This window comes from Zonotrichia albicollis, chromosome 3 (genome assembly GCF_047830755.1).
Source record: "Zonotrichia albicollis isolate bZonAlb1 chromosome 3, bZonAlb1.hap1, whole genome shotgun sequence".
Lineage (NCBI taxonomy): Eukaryota > Metazoa > Chordata > Aves > Passeriformes > Passerellidae > Zonotrichia > Zonotrichia albicollis.
In genome coordinates this window covers 63,424,719-63,438,038 of record NC_133821.1, presented here as the reverse complement: position 1 = coordinate 63,438,038, position 13,320 = coordinate 63,424,719, and the positions used below count along the sequence as shown (strand labels likewise).

The 13,320-nt window shown below is 40.5% G+C and overlaps 1 protein-coding gene across 12 annotated transcripts in view; it reads left to right on the top strand.

The window, feature by feature from the left end:
- HIVEP2 (HIVEP zinc finger 2) overlaps positions 1-13,320 on the top strand; it is a 135,631-nt gene that overhangs the window by 107,855 nt on the left and 14,456 nt on the right. For all 12 annotated transcript variants that reach the window (XM_074537653.1, XM_074537656.1, XM_074537654.1 and 9 more), the window contains 3 exons: positions 2,295-2,339; positions 3,581-9,200; positions 9,946-10,100. In XM_074537653.1, coding sequence (XP_074393754.1) covers positions 3,789-9,200; positions 9,946-10,100 — 5,567 coding nt within the window. In that variant the 5' untranslated portion in view covers positions 2,295-2,339; positions 3,581-3,788. The remainder of the gene's footprint in view (positions 1-2,294; positions 2,340-3,580; positions 9,201-9,945; positions 10,101-13,320) is intronic.

Genomic DNA, 13,320 nt, shown 5'->3' with positions numbered 1-13,320 from the left:
AAGCTAGGTTTAAGCTAGGCTGTGGACGTAGACAGATGAGATAGGGTTTTGACTGGATAAAACGGACACAATGCCAACTAGCTTTGCAGTGTCTTACATTTCTCCCGTTAGGCCAGTCTCCCATTAGGAAGGAGAAAAAGAACAAGAGAAGTAATATTAAAGCCATCTTTGACACAGGATGGATGGCAGCTCAAACCAAACCAGAAATTACTATGTTCATTCTGGAAAGGGATTTATTTTTCCCAGGAGAGTGGCTCTTGCCATACTTAAGCCATCAATAATCCCTGTAATTAGTGTCTACCTGTTTCATAGTGGAGGCTGAAAATTGTATAGAATGTTCTGAAGTTGCAGGACTGAAGAAGGGCTTTCACTCTGTAACAGAGTTCTCAGTGCAGAACAGAAAAGTTTTGGATGTATATTGGCATCACCTTTTGCTGAAATAAAGCCATTGCTGTGACTGGCAGATTTCTTCTTTAAAGGTGCTCTCAGTAAAAGGAATATGGAAAGAAAGGATACTGCCATCTTCTAGAAATTTCTCTTTCATCATTTGCCAAATTGCCTAATAAGGAATATTTTTCTTTGAAGATGGAAAATACCCTTTTGCTCTCTCAGCGAGGACCATTCACTCCTGTCCCTGTTTCTGCTTTCTCAAGCCACATATTTCCCTTTACATCTGTGCTCATATATTGGCATCATTAGCCACCTGGGATTCAGCGTAGCTCAGCTGCTGGAAGTGCTGGGCCACTTCCCTTCCATTTCCTCATGCGCCCCTGCAGAGCTGCTCTGCAGTAACCACTTCTGGTACAATGTAACTCGTGCACAGGGATTTCTTTTTCCATTTGGACTGACACTTTTTCTTTGAGGAAGTGGATAAGGAAATAAAAAAGAAATACACTTTCATTGTATTTTTCTTTTTTAATTTAGAGAATAGGACAACAGACTTATTTAAAGAAGCCATTAGCACATCAAAGCTAAATGACATTATGATCTAAAACATTCTGGTTTGCATTTGATAACTTGCGGTTATTTTGTACTACAGGGGATTTCTCTGTAGTTAAAAAATTAGTTGACTACACCAACATTCCATCAGTTATTGCTGGCCTAACTACTGATATATTATTTGTACTACTAATGATTAATTCATAACAGGTGGCATGGTACTGATTCTATTTCTGTCAAGTTATTAGGCTTTGCTAATGTCCATTTGTTCTTGGAAAGTGATATTAATTACAAAGAACTAAAAAATATTTTTCAATTTTTTATTGATTTTTTTTTCTTTATAAGCTGTTAGTTTTTGATAATTTTTTGGTGTCATTCAGTGAAAAATAAACATGAGTACTCCAGCTTCTTTGTGACAGTTGCTAATTGAGGATCATTACAATAGTCTGTATCCCCTAGTCTGAAGCTAATGTTCCAGCTGTTTCTAAAGATCTGTTTTTTAGCGATGCTCTGACTTTTGGCATGAATAAAACCAATAAACACTGTCATTGCTGCTTTTGTTGTCACAATTGAACATATATCCTTTTTATTGAAACAAAAGCAGAAATCTTTTTGAAGAAAGATTTGTCAAAAACTGAGAGTCATCGTTTTGTGGGAGAAATGGTCTTAAGGCAATGAGATGATGCTCATGCTCCCTCTTCTCTGAGCTGGTCTTTTCAACAATACAGAGCAGCCTGCAGTGTGGTGGCAGTCAGAGAGGTGGCAAATCATGGCAGTCACAGAGGTCTTTTAACCATGTATTCTGTAATTTTCTTCTGTAAATTTCTTCTCTGAGAAAGCAGCAATACATTCTGTAGTACTATCACACAGGTGTTAATTTGGACACCGACTCCTGTTTCACTACATTTTCTTGTCCCTCAGTTGTGACACCCTGACCAGGAGTTTGTGCTGGTCCCTGAAACATTTAATGAGAGGCCTGGGGTGTAAAAGTATTAGCTGGAGAGAGACATTGAAAGGGGATTTGCCGCGGGGATTCAGGGATAATCCAGGCTTAACAAAGGCATAGGAATGAAGAGGTACATTGGCAGCTCTCTTTTCACTGATTCAGGAAGGTGAGACTTTATTAGTTTAGACTTGCTGTTATTCATCTACACATTAGAAACCTAAGTCCTTTAAAACTATTCATGCTTAGAGTCTTCAAATGTAATTACTCAGACCTCTAAGACACAACATAAAATTTTCTATGGGTGGGTAAATGAAATTTTCAGTCCTCTACTGTAAATAATAGAAGATTTTCATCATCATCTATACCTAATATCAAAAATTTCTTATAATTGTATTTTTTTCCCCCACAGGGAATTTGAAGATAGTCATGCCTATTAGATGTTTAGAAGATGCAGGTAATTACTTTATACTGAAATAAAAATCTGAAGTGCCTATTACCTGTGTGTTTTCCTGCACTTTGCTATTGTTTCTTTAAGCCAAATTCATTTTGTCCACTGTAGGAATGAAAAGTATTCCAGTATCTGTAATACTGATTTTTTTTCTCTTTTCCTTGCTGTAGTTAAATCATGGTTGTCTATATAATTCTCACTATTTTATCTAGAAAATGTTTTGTGTTTGGATATCATGAAAACAGAGAGGAAAATTTTACTTCAAATTCAGATGCCATACTTTTCTATGAAAGTCATACCTGTGAGCTTTTGGTCTTTTTAATGAAACTGTGAAAACCTTTTTGTGTTTAAGCATTAAAAATGCATGTATACCTGCATGGAATTGTTTCAACAGTGAAATCTAAAATGCTAAAATCACATTAACAAAAATCTCTAATATATCCTTTACATCTGGCAAGACATTCTCACTAGAATTTAACATAGTGATTTGAAGATGGAGTTAGGGAAAGGTACCAGTAATGCTGGGTTTGAAATGCTTCTTTGATGTCTCGTTTTTGACTGTTTAAAAGTAGTTTAGAATGGCAAACAACACCTTCTTATAAAACCAGTTAGATGATCTAAGGTAAGAAGTGCCTTGCTTCAGCAGTTTTTTAGCAATATTCAGTATACACCCCAAGCTGACTAGTTAGAAACAAGCATCTCCATAGTGGAGGGCCTTGTGCATGGACAGCCTTTATGTCAGAAGCATCTGTCATGATATGGGAATATTTCTTCTCTGATCAACCTACTTTGACTTGAGAGGAAGGCCAAGTGACTAAAGTGCATGTCTGAACCCTAAGTGAGTAATACTGGATAAGGTAATTCCCACTCACAATGTTAGGCTTCTATTTTCAGCAGTGATTTGCTGAAAGGGCTTTGAAAGTATGTGGTGGACTTTTTGAGATCAAGCCTTTAAACTGTCCCCCGAAAGCCTTCCAAAACTACTGTTTAATTTGGAAAGTGTAGGTCTTTATTTTCCAATCCTAGAGCTGCTATTGAGTAGTGATTATGCTTGTGTGCAGTCTCTGGAGCCAGTCTGTACTGTGTCTGCTCACAAAAGGGAGTTTAGTGAAATGTAGTTACTTTTGCTGAAGTCCCTCAGTAATTTCCATGTAAGGCTAAATAGACTGCACTGATGTTGTTTAGTATGGCTGTACTAACTGGTGTGTGCGGGTTTGTTTTCTTTTTTATTTTACATTTCTGTACAGATGGCTGTGTCACCATGGAGGAGATGAAGACGACTTTGCTCTAGGAGATCACAATCTCTGGGTCATTCTTCATCTCAGTACTTCATAGTAATGAAACATGTCCAAATGCTATAACAAGTCTTTGCAAATGTACAATAAACTGTTTAGGAAAGTTCATGCCATGAACAGAACTGTGTAATACTCTCATTAGTGTACAGACACAAATCTAATGCCTATAGACTACTGCGTGGAAAGTTCCAAAGAGAAAGAAAAGTCTGTGAACTTGCAACAGCCCTGGAAAAATGGGAGCAACAAGACTTTGAAAAGCACAGCTTTGGGCACACTCCATGTGCCGGCACAGCTTTCAAGTGAACTAGCACTTAAGACCTTGTGTAACAAAATGGACTCTGGGGACACAGCTATAGGGCAAAAAGCTACCTCAAGGTCTGGAGAACCTGCTAAAGTACCAAGTAGATGGAGGCAAGAACATTCAGCTGTTATTAAGATGAGCACTTTCGGCAGTCAAGAAGTACAGCGGCAACCACAAATAGATCATGAGCAATTAGGAAACACGGCCTCAGCACAACTTTTTAGTTCTGGGAAACTGGTATCATCAAATGAAGCTGCACAGCAAGTCACAGAGAAGCAATATCCACAGCATCGTCCAAGCCCTTATTCATGTCAACATTCACTTTCCTTTCCACAGCATTCGTTGCCACAAGGCTTCTTGCACAACATAAAGCCACATCAGAGCTTGGAAGGCCCTCCATGGCAGTTTCCTAGCCACTTGCAATCAGTTGCCTCAGAGGACTTGTTTCCTTTTCATATGCATAGCCATAGTGGAGGTTTCTCCAGGAAGAAGATTTCAAGTTTGAACCCTGCATACAGCCAATATTCACAGAAATCTTTAGAACAATCAGAAGATGCTCACAAAAAAGAGCACAAACCCAAAAAGCCTGGCAAGTACATTTGTCCTTACTGTAATCGGGCCTGTGCCAAACCTAGTGTACTTAAAAAGCATATTAGGTCTCATACTGGTGAGCGACCGTACCCTTGTGTCCCTTGTGGTTTCTCCTTCAAGACGAAAAGCAACCTTTACAAACACAGGAAGTCACATGCCCATGCAATTAAGGCAGGGTTGGTACCTTTCACAGAGTCAGCAGTCTCTAAATTGGACCTTGATGCCAGTTACATCGATGTGGAAGCTGAAATTCATTCAGATGGAGAGCAGAGCACAGACACGGATGAGGAGACCTCACTCCTGGTGGAAGGGTCTGACAAACTGAGCCCCGTCTCACAGCTCCCACTGGACATTGCCAGCAGGAGTGGCTTTCACTCCTCCATGGAGGAGTCCTTGGTGGGGCCGATGAAAGTCCCCATTTTGATTATCCCTAAAAGTGGAATTCAGTTACCCAGTGAGAGTTCACCATATATTAGCTCTGATATGTTGCAAACCTCATCCTTAAGTACCAAGTCTGATGACTCTCATACAGTTAAACAGCGACTTGCACTAAGACTGTCAGAGAAAAAAGGACAAGATTCTGAACAGTCATTAAACCTCCTGAGCCCACACAGTAAGGGAAGCACTGACTCTGGCTATTTTTCCCGCTCAGAAAGCGCAGAGCAGCAAATCAGCCCACCAAATACTAATGCAAAGTCTTACGAAGAAATAATTTTTGGGAAGTTCTATAGGATCAATCAAAGAACAGCACTAACTGTAGCCACAACAAATCAGGAACACAGTTTAATGGGTAGAAAGGGCAAAACAGACCCATCACCTCTTTTAAATAACAGATTAGATATCAAGATGCTTGAGGAACATATTTCTCACCTGACTCCAAATAAAGAGGAACTCATTGACTCCAATAATTTGAGCACTATTAAATCTACACAAGTTTATCCAGGCAGCAATACAGAATGTAGACAATCCCAGACCACATCATCCATCAAAAGTGAATCCAACTTGTACCAACTGAGTCAGCAGGGTGATGTGCCTGTCCTTCTAGAGCCCCCAGTAGATTCATCTCCTCTTATTAGAAGTAACTCCATGCCAACCTCTTCTGCAAACAGCCTAAGTGTTCCCCCATCTCTGAGAGGAAGCCATTCATTTGATGAGAAGATGACTGGCTCTGATGATGTATTTTATCCTGGGACAGTGGGAATATCCCACCAAAGAATGTTGAGAAGGCAGGCTGCCTTTGAACTGCCATCTGTACAGGAGGGACACTCGGATTCAGATTATCATGGAAGACAAGGGAAAAATATTATTATTGCTTCGAGCAGACAGACAGCAGGTGACAAAGGACCATCCTTAAAGGAGAAGAAAGGAGACAAGACCTTTTATGACTATGATGCCAGTGGGAAGCACTACAGAAAGTGGGAAGAATTTGAAGTTCAGAAGCAGAGCTACAGGGACTCACCATCCTTAAGTGGGATGAACAAAGGGGGAGAGTTTTTTGTTGATGCACTTGGACAATCCCAGTCGGTGCCATCCATGCTTGGAACAACTTTTGAAAACAGAAAGCGCAGGAAAGAGGAGAGTGTTGGAGATGAGGAAGACAGTCCTATGATTTGCAGCAGTACAACTGGCACCCCTGGGGGAATTCAACCTTTGGACTTCGATCCGAAATCCCAAATTCAGGAAGTGCCAAGAAGTGGATTTGCCTTTCAAGGCCTGGAAAACGCTCCCCATTGCCATGCGGAACGTTTTGAAATGTGCAGGCCTTACTTGCAGTCTGGAAGTCCAGCAGCTTCTTTGGAAGACCCATCCCTTACTGCAGAGCAAGAAAAGGCTGCGGAATCACTGGTTAGAAAGCCCCCTGGAAATGTCATCTCTGTCATTCAGCACACAAATTCATTGAGTCGGCCAAACTCATTCGAAAGGTCTGAATCTACAGAACATATTGCATGCCAGCAGGAAAAGATGTATTCACCATCTGAAACATGTGAGAGTGAGATTTGTGAGTCCCCAATGAGCCCAGACCGAGCTCCACAAATGGAAAATGCTGACAGCAGTAAGCCATCCCCGTCCCAGCAGCCTCAACCCTGTCATATCCAGCCCAGGCTGGTTCGCCAGCCCAACATACAGGTACCTGAAATTCGTGTCACAGAGGAGCCAGATAAGCCTGAGAAAGATAAAGAAGTGCAGAGTAAAGAGCCAGAGAGACCCACTGAAGAATTCCAGTGGCCCCAGAGAAGTGAAACCCTTTCTCAGCTTCCAGCTGAAAAGCTACCACCCAAAAAGAAGCGTTTAAGACTGGCTGACATGGAGCACTCCTCTGGGGAATCCAGCTTTGAGTCGACAGGTACAAGTCTCTCTCGCAGCCCTAGCCAAGAAAGTAATTTGTCCCACAGTTCAAGTTTTTCAATGTCTTTTGAAAGAGAAGAGAATATGAAGTTCATCACACCTTCCAAACAAGATGAATTTGGAAAACAGTCCGAGTTTTTAACAGTTCCAGCAGGTGCTTACTCACTTTCCGTCCCTGGGCATCATCATCAGAGGGAAATGAGACGCTGTTCATCTGAACAGATGCCCTGTCCTCATGCTGCTGAAATCCCAGAGATCCGAAGTAAATCCTTTGATTATGGGAACCTGTCTCATGCCTCTTCAGCTGGAACACCTACTGTGGCATTGTCTCCATCCCGAGAAAGGAAGAAATGCTTCTTGGTTCGCCAAGCTTCCTTCAGTGGTTTTCCAGAGATTTCTCAGACTGATCAGAGCACAGAACAAAGTATAAAGCAGGAGCAGATGGAACATTCACAGGTTGGTCTTCGCTCTTCCCAGCTTGTCTGGCATCACTCCCCTTCCTCTGTTCTCCAGCCCATTCAGGTGGATGACTCTGGAAAACAGGCTATTGGCTCTTGTGCTCAGCTTAGTAATAGCTCATCCCACCTTGCCCAGCAACAGGCTCTTGTTGCAGACAGCCCAGAAATGTTAAGGACTCCCTTAATCCAACAAGCACCTTATATTCCTAACAAACATCCATCAGGGCAGCAGCAGCTATTTGCACATCAGGAAAAAGTCCCGTTTCCCCCTATTCACAGCACCTTGTTTCAGTTCCCCTATCCAGCTGTCTGCATGGTTCACTTACCACCATCTCAGCAGCCTATCTTGTGGCAGTCCTGCACAGAATCTCTGCACTTCCAGCATCCATTTGTACAACAGCTGCAGAAATCTTATGCCAAACAGGCTTTCCAAATAGATGTACCTCCAAGTTATCACCTGGAACATGCACCTGAGCTTATTGGAAAGAAAGCAGCTGATTATGTGCACGCTAAAGAACAAGCATACCAGCATTACTCAGGAACATCTGGGTCATATTCAAAAAATACTCTTGCTAAGTACCAGTCAGACCATAGCATTAAACCAACAGATACCTCCTCTGAGCAGCATCTTCAGACAGATTTTGATTCCCCAAGTGATGGATCTGTGCAGTCTTTGCCAGGAACAGTTGTTCCCGTCAGGATACAAACCCACGTGCCATCTTATGGTAGTGTCATGTACACAAGCATTTCCCAGATCCTTGGGCAGAGCAACAGTCCTGCAATTGTAATATGTAAAGTTGATGAGACAGTTTCTCAAAGAACATTGGCAACTAATGCAACCATGCAAGGAATTGGATTTAATATAGCTCAGATGTTGGGTCATCATGGAGGACTAGAAAAATATCCCTTGTGGAAGGTGCCGCAGACACTTCCACTTGGACTGGAGGCACCAATTCCCTTGTGTCTGCCTTCCACTTCTGACATGGCTTCTACCTTGGGAGGAAGCAAACGAATGCTTTCCCCTGCCAGCAGCTTGGACCTCTTCATGGAGACCAAGCAGCAGAAACGAGTCAAAGAAGAAAAAATGTATGGACAGATAGTTGAGGAGCTAAGTGCAGTTGAGTTGACTAACTCAGATATAAAGAAAGATTATCCAAGAATGCAAAAGCCTCAACTAGTAAGGCAGAGCTGTGCTACTGAGCCAAAAGAAAGTCTGCCATCCATGTCATCCTCTTCATCGCTGTCATCCTCAACATCTCAAGATTTCCCACCTGTCAGCATGGCGGGAGCTGATGCATTCCCACTGAGCAGAGAGAAACTTTCCAGTTTTGATTCCGCATCCCCGGGACAGAAGTCCAGTGGCCCATCTGAAGGAAGAGACTCACCAGAAGAGTTGGATGTGGATGAAACAGCCTCAGATATGAGCATGAGTCCACAGAGGTCTTCATTGCCACCAGGAGAAATTCAGGCAGAAGACCAACTGAAACATCAAAAATTACCTCTTGGGATGTTGGTCCAGATGTCATCTAATGCTGTTGGGAAAGTCACAGCCTCAACCATTCTCCTGACAGACGTAGCAGATTTTCAACAGATCCTTCAGTTCCCAAGTCTGCGTACTACGACTACTGTGAGCTGGTGTTTCTTAAACTATACAAAACCCAATTACACTCAGCAACCAACCCTCAAAGCTTCTGTTTATGCCTCATGGTGTATAAGTTCATGTAACCCAAACCCATCTGGGTTAAGTACAAAGACCACTTTAGCACTTTTAAGGTCCAAGCAAAAAAACACCACGGAAATCTACACCCTGGCTGCTATGCACAGACCTGGAGCTGGTAAACTGACATCATCAAGTGCATGGAAGCAGTTTGCTCAGGTAAATAAGAAATTTTAATAAAATTAAATGCATATATGTTTATGTGAGAAATTTCTAGTAAACTATAAAACGTGAGTCAATTTTTTTTTAATTTCCCTATTGGGAAATCAGCCAGTGACATCTTCCCAAGACAACTTTGGAGCCTCAGTTTATCCTTCTGCAAGCTCTGCTACTGCTACTGTCTCTGTCTCTGTTTCTATTTTCAAAATCAGATGTAAAAAGTGAGGCTTTTAAAGCCTTCCATTTATGTGTGCCAGAGTCTGACACATTATCGCCTTTTATTTTGCCCTTTGTTTTTCCTGATAAACCGTGTGTCAGACACAAACATCCACATGCTTTTGTAAGAAAAGATTAAGATAAAATTGAGTAAGGATCTTCAGATCCATTTAATGTCTTTTACACATTGACTCTTCCTCACAGATTAAGGGTTTGCTAATAGTGCCAGGGAAAATTCTGTAATGGCAATAAATTACCTTCTGAGGCTTTTTCATATCTATTTTCCATTATTTTTTTTTTTCTGAGGAAAGATACAGTATTGTATTTTCTGTCAAGACTTGTAAAAATTTGTCTGTGTTGCCTCCTCTTTTATTCTCTGTAAAATTAAATGGGACAGATTAATTCATCGTATAGAGTTGGACCAGAATGAGAGTTTGGCTTTGACCTGGAATGTTAAAAGTATTTGAAATGAAGTGTGCGTTTATTTTATGCTCCAGAAGTAACACCCTTGCTTGACTTTGTTCTACAGATGAAACATGAGCCATTCTTCTTGTTTGGCAGCAAGCTTGAAAAGAAAGTAGTGGGGAATATTATAAAAGAAAGAGTAAAAGGAGACATTCATGGAGATAAAGACATTACATCCAAACAAACTGAGCCGATACGAATTAAAATCTTTGAAGGAGGGTAAGAAAATATAACTGGAAATTTAAAACTCAGCCTGTCATTTTACAGACATTTGAAAATGAATATGAATGAATTAGAATGTGAACAGTCTTCTGTATTCTTGCCATGTCCTGTAGCTCCCAAGTCTCTTCTTTTTTGTGTATTTGTCAGTCTTAAAATGCACCACAGGGTACTTGTATGCTCACTTTGCTACTTTGCTATTAAGACAATTGTTTTCCATCTGTGTGAGAGCACTCACTGGAAATTGTTACTTTAATTTCTTAAGTCATAAGGAAGTGGATGAACTGTTAACATTTTGATATTTTCTGTGCCATTTCTTTGTATTTAATGACTTCCATGAGGATGTGTTTCCATTTTTAGGCACTGTGTACTTCCACTCAGTTGAACGGGTTGACAAGGTGTTCTTATTCTTGCAATATTGTATTATTTACTGAGGTTGGCTTTTGGAGATAAAATGTAAAATGCCAATGAAATCTATGGTATCTAAGGCTAATCCATAGATCTGTCATGTATGGTTGATAAAATACTGTTTCATTTTACTATGACAATCTATTACTCAAGTGATAACAGAAGCAAATAACAAAGAGGGGAAAGCCAATTAACATTGTTTTGAGGCTTAAGAAACTTGTTAAGAAAGGAAAATTGAATAGACACTTGTTTGTCTCTGCGGTATTCTCTAAAATGGAAGATATTGTTGAGTTTCTTTTACAGTATTCTGACCCAATAGAGTTAGTTTGCTAGTTTTCAGTTGTGCATAGTCAGGTGGCTAAACAAGATGTGATTTGTAGTCTTACCAAACTCAGATGGTCCCAGAGCACTGTTTTATTGGGGTAACTAAATAGGTCAGGAGGGAGATGTGAGAAATTGATGCATCCATTTCCTTCTCCTGTCAGTTTGTACCCTTTAAAATCTCAATTGTCCTTCATTGATGTTGTGTTTTTTTCTGTGATTGAGTAATCCCCATGAAATTACCATTGCCATTTCTCTAGTCTGCAACACTGAAGGAGTATAGCCTACACCTTGCCTGAAAGACTGAAAAAGTTCTTTTGGAGGTTTTTATAGGTGTGCTGGCCCAGACACCCTTGTCCTGTTCTCTGTAGTTGTACCTTGTCCTGGTACTTAAGTCAGTAGACTGGCTTTACAAGAGTGAGCCAAATTCAGTTGTAAGCCTAAGTTTACAAGAAATGTAAAGAGCTGGTGCTTCAACTCACTCCCACTTTGAAGTATAAAATTGCTTCCCACTTTGTACCATTTCTGAATTTGGATGACCCAGCTGAAGATAGTCTGCCTTGATGTAAGCTACATGATGAGAGGTCAGAAGAGTAAAAGTGTGTTAAGAAAAGCAACTTAAAGGAGGATTCACCTGAGTGTGAGCTGCAGCAGATCACTCTATAAAAAACTTCTACAATCTAATACTTACATCAATAAATTTTGTATGTTAATTGCACTACCTTAAGTTTTCCTGTACATCAATAAGGTTTATGAAAATATTTGAGTAAAATTATGTAATTCACACTTCACTTAGAAATGTCTCCTAGTAATACTTGGCTATGTTTAGATACCCTTTGAGTAAAACAAAACATATGAAACCTTGATGTGCACATCAGTTTCTGGAGTGGGGAGAACAAATAGTCTGTGCAATAGACTGGGACTTCCTCAATAGAAACATAAAACCTGCAAAACTGCAGCAAATTAGGTGATGCAGTGATGCACTCTTTCCTCATGCATCATAACTTCATGGTACATTTTACAATAATTATTTGTGGAAGAACAGATTAATTCCTTCCATTCTTGACATTCATTTGGCTATTTTTTAAATTGGTGTAATATACCTTAGATATTATTATCATGTCTAGCACTGCTTTCTGTCAGGGTTATTGAACTTTTCCTTCACTTCAAATTGTTGTCTATTGCGCTTAAAGCTATCTATTTTCTATCACTTCTTAAAGCTAGTTTTTGATGTGGATGGGTTTCTATGCTTGCTTCTTCTTGACTGTTTGTTGATCTATTTTGTTCTTCTCTCTTCAAGCACACCTCCATCTCCTCTCAGCACATAGTGCAATGAACTATATAGCAAATGTCTGTTGTCTTCATGTCACATTTTCTCCCCTGGATAGACAAACATGGATGGTTGTACCTTGTTTCAGCAGGATATTTTCATTTTGGTTTTCGGTTTTCATGGGGAATGGGTTTCCTTAGGCTTTGTGATTGCTTTTGTTTCATAGGTGTGAAGAAGGTAATTAGCTGAGGAAGATCTGTGGCTGTCTGCTTTTGGTTTGTGTGAAAGCCTGTCCACCTGGCAGACAAGTGGAGCTCTGCAGCTGCCTTGTGCCAGTGGGGTGGAGCATTCATACGGCAGCTGGGCAAAAAGCAGATAGCTGGGGCTGGGGATGAGTAAGAAGCTGAAGGAGCAAATCAGAATTGAGGCAAAAAGTAGATCATTGAATCATAGAGTTGTTGCAGTTGGAAGAGACCTCTGAGATCGAGTCCAAATGTCAGCCAGTGCCACCAGATGTCACAGCACATCACCACCTCACCACAGAAAGCCCATCAAGAGCTTTTTGTAAGCATCATAGCAGAGGGAGTTTGGAAGGAAGAAACTAAACCCTGCATTGTTACCACTGGCAGGTGGCTTGATTCAAGTGAAATTATCTGAATTACAAATTCTGCCTTCCATCATCTGACTGCAGATGTGACTGATGTGATACGAAGCAGTATTTCTCAAAGAAAAGTGGCAATTTCAGGTTCAATCCTTGCTGCAGGACAGTTAGTTACTAGTGGTGTGCAAAGAAAGAAGGGACAGGACAAGCATGCCTGCTTATCTGACACCTAGTTTAATGACATTAGCTGACAGCAAGAATTTACCATTTGCTTATGTTTGTACTTTCATATCTACCGGTAATAGACTCTAATGGAAGAACCCAAATAAAATAACATTTTGAATAGAAATTGCAGGACTCTGAGACTTGTTAATGCTTTTTAACTCAAGAGTCCCATCCTAGTCAAATTCTGAGCAGCAGTGGCCGAAGTCCTTACATGGACATTACATAGTAGGAAGGGGGAAATTACTCAAAGCTTTGAGAGAGGCACAAACTAGCAATAAGATCGAATATTCCTGAGGTCTAAAAGGTAATCACCATGACTCTGACTTCTGGTCTTTTAGTTTTTGCACCAGCCCTTCTTTAAATGTCAAGTTTGTGTGTGTCATTTCTCTTACAGT